Source organism: Procambarus clarkii, chromosome 14, assembly GCF_040958095.1.
Source record: "Procambarus clarkii isolate CNS0578487 chromosome 14, FALCON_Pclarkii_2.0, whole genome shotgun sequence".
NCBI classification, from domain to species: domain Eukaryota; kingdom Metazoa; phylum Arthropoda; class Malacostraca; order Decapoda; family Cambaridae; genus Procambarus; species Procambarus clarkii.
This window is the reverse complement of record NC_091163.1, coordinates 4,391,501-4,399,000: the sequence shown is the minus strand read 5'-3', so window position 1 is coordinate 4,399,000 and position 7,500 is coordinate 4,391,501. Positions and strand designations below refer to the sequence as shown.

At 53.0% G+C, this 7,500-nt stretch overlaps 1 protein-coding gene across 1 annotated transcript in view; it reads right to left on the bottom strand.

Annotated features, from left to right (window-relative positions):
• Window positions 1-4,329, bottom strand: part of LOC123772539 (MOB kinase activator 2) — a gene marked incomplete at its 5' end in the record, with an annotated part of 25,863 nt that extends 21,534 nt beyond the window's left edge. Inside the window, 1 exon segment of the mRNA XM_045765783.2 lies at window positions 3,417-4,329. Coding sequence (XP_045621739.1) covers window positions 3,417-4,087 — 671 coding nt within the window.
• Window positions 4,330-7,500: the final 3,171 nt, after the last annotated feature.

Here is a 7,500-nt window from a genome sequence, read left to right as displayed (position 1 = left end):
CCACAGTAATGTTCACATCCAGACCCCACAGCAGTGTTCACATCCAGAAACCCCACAGCAGTGTTCACATCCAGAGACCCCACAGTAATGTTCACATCCAGACCCCACAGTAATGGTCACATCCAGAGACCCCACAGTAATGTTCACATCCAGACCCCACAGTAATGGTCACATCCAGAGACCCCACAGCAATGTTCACATCCAGAGACCCCACAGTAATGTTCACATCCAGAGACCCCACAGCAATGTTCACATCCAGAGACCCCACAGCAATGTTCACATCCAGAGACCCCACAGTAATGTTCACATCCAGACCCCACAGCAATCTTCACATCCAGAGACCCCACAGCAGTGTTCACATCCAGAGACCCCACAGCAATGTTCACATCCAGAGACCCCACAGTAATGTTCACATCCAGACCCCACAGCAATGTTCACATCCAGACCCCACAGCAATGTTCACATCCAGAGACCCCACAGCAGTGTTCACATCCAGAGACCCCACAGCAGTGTTCACATCCAGAGACCCCACAGTAATGTTCACATCCAGAGACCCCACAGCAATGTTCACATCCAGAGACCCCACAGTAATGTTCACATCCAGAGACCCCACAGCAATGTTCACATCCAGAGACCCCACAGCAGTGTTCACATCCAGAGACCCCACAGTAATGTTCACATCCAGACCCCACAGCAATGTTCACATCGAGAGACCCCCACAGCAGTGTTCACATCCAGAGACCCCACAGCAGTGTTCACATCCAGAGACCCCACAGCAGTGTTCACATCCAGAGACCCCACAGCAGTGTTCACATCCAGAGACCCCACAGCAGTGTTCACATCCAGAGACCCCACAGCAACGTTCACATCCAGAGACCCCACAGCAACGTTCACATCCAGAGACCCCACAGCAGTGTTCACATCCAGAGACCCCACAGCAGTGTTCACATCCAGAGACCCCCACAGCAGTGTTCACATCCAGAGACCCCACAGCAGTGTTCACATCCAGAGACCCCACAGCAATGCTAATACTATATAAATCACTGGTGCTGTCCCGTCTTGAGTATTGCTTGGTACTCACTTCCCCTTTCAGGGCAGGAGAGATCTTTGAATTAGAGGGAATACAGAGAACATATTGGGCACGCATTGACACGATAAGACATCTAAATTATTGGGACCGTCTCAAAGCTCTCAAAATGTACTCTCTGGAAAGGAGACGAGTAAGGTATCAAATAATATATACATGGAAGATACTGGAGGGCCAGGTCCCAAATGTGCACAGTAGAATAACAACATACTGGAGCGAAAGATACGGAAGGAAATGCAGAACAGAACCAGTGAAGAGTAGAGGTGCCATAGGCACAGTCAGAGAACACTGAACATCAGAGGTCCAGTGAAGAGTAGAGGTGCCATAGGCACAATCAGAGAACACTGAACATCAGAGGTCCAGTGAAGAGTAGAGGTGCCATAGGCACAGTCAGAGAACACTGAACATCAGAGGTACAGTGTAGAGTAGAGGTGCCATAGGCACAATCAGAGAACACTGAACATCAGAGGTCCAGTGAAGAGTAGAGGTGCCATAGGCACAATCAGAGAACACTGAACATCAGAGGTCCAGTGAAGAGTAGAGGTGCCATAGGCACAATCAGAGAACACTGTCTGAACATCAGAGGTCCAGTGAAGAGTAGAGGTGCCATAGGCACAATCAGAGAACACTGTCTGAACATCAGAGGTCCAGTGAAGAGTAGAGGTGCCATAGACACAATCAGAGAACACTGAACATCAGAGGTCCACAGCTGTTCAACACCCTCCCAGCAAGCATTAGAAATATTGCTGGAACAAAGGTGGATGTCTTCAAGAGGCCCTTAGACAACTTCCACCAAGAAGTGCCGGACCAACCGGGCTGTGGCGGATATGTGGGCCTGCGGGCCGCTCCAAGCAACAGCCTGTTGGACCAAGTTATCACAAGTCGAGCCTGGCCTCAGACCGGGCTTGGGGAGTAGAAAAACTCCCAGAACCCCATCAAGGTAAGGGTGCCAAGTTACTGCCACTCGCAATACATGGGTGCCTACCCCCCCCCCCCACCCAGGCAACACAAGGGTGTTGTAGAAACAGCCAACACTACACAACACACACACCAACACCACCAACACTAGACAACACACACTCCAACACCACCAACACTACACAACACACACTCCAACACCACCAACACCACACAACACACACTCCAACACCACACAACACACACTCCAACACCACACAACACACACTCCAACACCACACAACACACACTCCAACACCACACAACACACACTCCAACACCACACAACACACACTCCAACACCACACAACACACACTCCAACACCACACAACACACACTCCAACACCACACAACACACACTCCAACACCACACAACACACACTCCAACACCACACAACACACACTCCAACACCACACAACACACACTCCAACACCACACAACACACACTCCAACACTACACAACACACACTCCAACACTACACAACACACACTCCAACACTACACAACACACACTCCAACACTACACAACACACACTCCAACACTACACAACACACACTTCAACACCACCAACACTACACAACACACACTCCAACACTACACAACACACACTCCAACACTACACAACACACACTCCAACACTACACAACACACACTCCAACACTACACAACACACACTCCAACACTACACAACACACACTCCAACACTACACAACACACACTCCAACACTACACAACACACACTCCAACACCAACAAAATGGTCTTATAATTTTACAGACAATGATACGCATTAGATCTATACTACTGGCTGGGGCAGGGGAAGGGCAGAGAGGCAGGGGGTAGGGCAGAGAGGCAGGGGGTAGGGCAGAGAGGCAGGGGGTAGAGCAGAGAGGCAGGGGGTAGGGCAGAGAGGCAGGGGGTAGAGCAGAGAGGCAGGGGGTAGAGCAGAGAGGCAGGGGGGTAGGGCAGAGAGGCAGGGGGGTAGGGCAGAGAGGCAGGGGGGTAGAGCAGAGAGGCAGGGGGTAGAGCAGAGAGGCAGGGGGGTAGAGCAGAGAGGCAGGGGGGTAGAGCAGAGAGGCAGGGGGGTAGAGCAGAGAGGCAAAGGGGTAGAACAGAGAGGCAGGGGGGTAGAGCAGAGAGGCAGGGGGGTAGAGCAGAGAGGCAGGGGGGTAGAGCAGAGAGGCAGGGGGGGTAGAGCAGAGAGGCAGGGGGGTAGAGCAGAGAGGCAGGGGGGTAGAGCAGAGAGGCAGGGGGGTAGAGCAGAGAGGCAGGGGGGGAGTAGAGCAGAGAGGCAGGGGGGGAGTAGAGCAGAGAGGCAGGGGGGGAGTAGAGCAGAGAGGCAGGGGGGGGGGTAGAGCAGAGAAGCAGACCTGGAGCACATGGCGGTGAGGACGAGGTGGAGTGACTGGGCGAAGAGCTTCAGAAATCCCTCCAGTTTGGTGGGCACGGCCACCACGAGGGAGGAGAGTGGGCCGCCCACCAGCCCACCACACATGCTGCTGCTGCTGCTCGACGTGTCCGGGGCATGGGCATGGGCATGGGCATGGGGGGTGACGAGGGCAGCGGTGGCAGCGGGGCCCAAAACGCTGCCCTCGTAGTACCTGTAGAAGGCCCCGGCGTCCACGGAGTGGGCACGGTGGGGCGGCGCGGAGGCCGAGCGGGGCATGGGCACGTTATGGCACTGGGGGAGGTCGTGGAGGGCAAGGATGGCAGCCACCACCGAGGGGCGCCGCGCCCGCGCCGCCTTCACTATCATGGTGGTGTCTGAGGGCGTGGCAAGGGAGTGGGCGGCAGGCCCCCAGCCCACGCCGCCCATGTCCACGGGCAGGGACCACGGGGCATCGTGGGCCCCGGGCCAGGGCGTGGTGCCCGGGTTGGCCCACACCTGGGAGTGCCCCGGCGACGCCCGAGGGGAGTACGTCGAGTGCCAGCTGCAGGAGGACGTGCAGGTGGAGGCCGAGGCCCAGGAGCCCCAGGAGGCCCAGGAGGCCGCAGGGTGGCCCCCAGGGTGGCCCCCAGGCGGCACTGCTGTGCTCAACATGGCGTGTCGTCACCTGGCACCACTGGGTGAGGTGGACGGGTGAGGGTGTGACCCACTCATCTGTGCCTGCGGGTGACCCCTCACGAGGGGGGGTCAGAGGGCCATGGGGCCAGGCACTACGGTCACACCCACAACAGTGCCACCACCCTGCGAGCTGAGGGCCACAACACGCTGGGCGGAACACACTAACTATACCACTCAATTTCCGCGGCTGACGTCAGCACAGTCACTTGTTGCACACTCTTGCCTCACTTTCCTCAATTCTTCAGGTGCCTCAATACCTCACACAACACCTTAGCGACCTCACTGTTCTGCGCGTCTCAAGGTTGGCACTGCAACAAGTCACTTGGATATCAACACGCTTGCCAGTGAGCGTGCGAAGGGCTGACGCTGCAAGAGCAACAATGCAATATACACGAGGTGGTAGAGCGCCTCAACACTGAGCGCGTTGCACTGCGTGTCGAAGTAATGATCCGCAAGAGAGTTGAGGGGGCGGGAGAAGGAGGCGGCGCCGCGAGGAGCCGCGTGTGTTTCCGTGACGGCGGCCGCTGGCACACTGAGCCCCCACTACCACCACCGCCTTTCCCCGCCTGGCCTCCACTCCCAGGGCCGCCCCCCACCACCTCAACCCTCCCCACCCTGACCCCAACACTCCCCAATTTCAATCCCAGGGGTTCCCCCACTAAAAACCCTTCCCACCCCCCACTCATAAGCCGTCGCCCACGCCCCCCCCCCACTCCCACACAGCGCTGCAGTACGCCCCGAAAATCCAGAGCAAAAGGCTAATATAGTTCCAACACTCAATAAAGGGGGACAATGCAAGCCTCGTAATCTATAGACCAGAACCACTAACATGAATTGCATGCAAAATGCTCGAGAGAAAATATTCAAGACGGCGAGGAAGTTACACCTAAATGTTAAGTTGTACGACAAGGTCCTCGAGACTGGATACACTACCAAACAGCCTTTAATACTACTGTTCCCCCCAAAAATTGTATTTAACACACACACAAGTTGCAATAATTGCGAAGCCACTAAAGCTACGTACGGGAGTCCCTGACAGACAGGAAACGGTGTGTCACCATCACAGGTAACATGTTAGAGAGAGAGAGAGAGGTAGTAAGCGCGCTCCTTCAAGGCTACATGGCCCGTTGCAGTTCTGCATCTCCATCAATGACCTAACAGGAGTGCCTTCATGCATGTTGATGATTGCAGACGATGCCAATTTAACAAGAGTGCAATCCCTCTAAGAGCCCTGCAGTAAGACCTTGACAAATTCAAGGAGTAGGGGAGAGACAATTGACTTAAGACGTTCAAACCAACAAGTGAAAGGTACTGAAGCCGGAATCTACGCCGGAAGCTGTACAAAGAAAGGGCCGCGTTGGAATACCTAAGCAAGAAATCATTAAAAAATTCACCCCCTATAATGCCTGCGACTGAAGAGTTCCAAGTTAAGATTAAGTGATAAAGAAATTGGAGAAGAAGAAGAAGAAGAAGAACCGGAGATAATAGGGTTACAAACGTACACAATACTGGAGAGAATAGACAAAGTGAAAGAGGAAACAATATTATAATAAATAATAAACAGAGGAGGAAGATATCTTAGGGAGTTGAAAACGGAACTCGTACGCAGTGCAGATGGCCAAGAAATAGTGCAAGACGTCTTAGACATAACCTTTATCCATTACTTCAAATGTGAAGACAATACGACCTCTAACGTCAACACATTCATAACAAGCGGGTCACAAATATCTTGACAGTGATAGGTTAGAACGTTACCCTGATGCACGCACGCACACATACACGCACACATGCACGCACACATGCACGCACACAGACTCACTCCCTCACTCCGCACCCCGACCCACCTGTTCACCATCCACTACCTTGAACCTCCACCCCCCCCTCCCCCCACCACCTCTCACACTAAACCACTCCACCTGTACCATTCACGAGACCCTTTCCCCAACACCCCCATCCCCTCCCCCCCACCCCCCTCCCCATCCCACCAGTCCTTCATAAAAAAGAGATATAATCTAACATAAAAACAGACAAGGCCATTACCAGATAGTGCTATCCAAAATGCTGGTATAGAACGCACGCCAAACCTCTCTCTTCACCCCCCCCCATTTCCTCTCCCCCATTGTTCCCATTACCTCCCAACTCCCCCCCCCCTTCCCCCTTCCGCAGCCTAATTCGCCCTCCTCACCGTGTCTCTCACTGCCTTATACGCGCCCCAGACCCCCCCAGACCCCCCCTCCGGAAGTTACGCCAGAGATGACAGTACTTCGCGCACGCGACCTCTCTCCCCCTCCCCCCCCCCCCCCACCCTCCCACCAGCCCATCCTCCTGGCTAGAAAGTACTCATAGTAAACGACCAGGACCAGAGAACCAGTTACAGCCCCCCCCCCCCCCCCCGCTCCTGTGCCGGGTAAGTCCACTACGAGATCACCATAGCCCGTGCTACTTGGAACTTTTGTTCCCAAGTAGCTGAATCCTGAACAACGACGACGAGGACCATCGTACGTACGTATATTGACGTTGAAGACAATTTTTAGAAAGTAGATTAAATCGGTGCTGTTGAATTTGGACAAAACGGAAAACAATTTTGTACTGATTGACGTTTGTTCGAAAAAAAAAAGAGAAAACTTTTTCGGACAAATACAAACTTTTTCGGCCAAATATTTATTGTTTCGGACTATGAAGTGAACTATTACTTCAAATTCTACTAATTCTAAATTAGAATTCTACTACCTAATTCTAAATTAGAATTCTACTATCTAATTCTAAATTAGAATTCGACTATCTAATTCTAAATTAGAATTCGACTATCTAACAGACCATATGTGATAGACCCTTACGTCTGTTTATGTACGCAATAGTCCACATGGTTACAGAGCCAACAAGCTGTAGTGGCGGGCTGCCAAGAGCGTCGTTATCCATCATAAAGAGCCAGGCACTACGCCCAGCGTATGACTCTCAACCACTAATGGATGGGCTAAAGAGCAATACGCTAAGGGGCGGCGTAGATGCCAGACGCCAGCCCCGCTCCTGTGCCGGGTTAAGTCCACTAACGGGCTCACCATACCCCGTGCTGCTTGGAACTTAGTTCAGAGTAGCTGAATCTATTACAACAGCATACACGCGCGCTATGCTGTAGCTCTTGGCCCCCGCTTTTCTAGCCGTTGGTTGGCTTATGCCATGACTCCTGACCTGTTTCTCTATCATACCTGCTGTTAAAGGTATGAATGGAGTTAGTCTTGACAACCTGCTCCTCCTCTAGGTCACTGCATTTACTCTCTACCATCACGCTACAGGAAAACTTTCCAACATCTCTCTGACGCATCTGAGTCAAGCTTCCATCCGTGGCCCCCTTGTTCTATTGTTATTCATTGTAAGCATTTATCAATGTT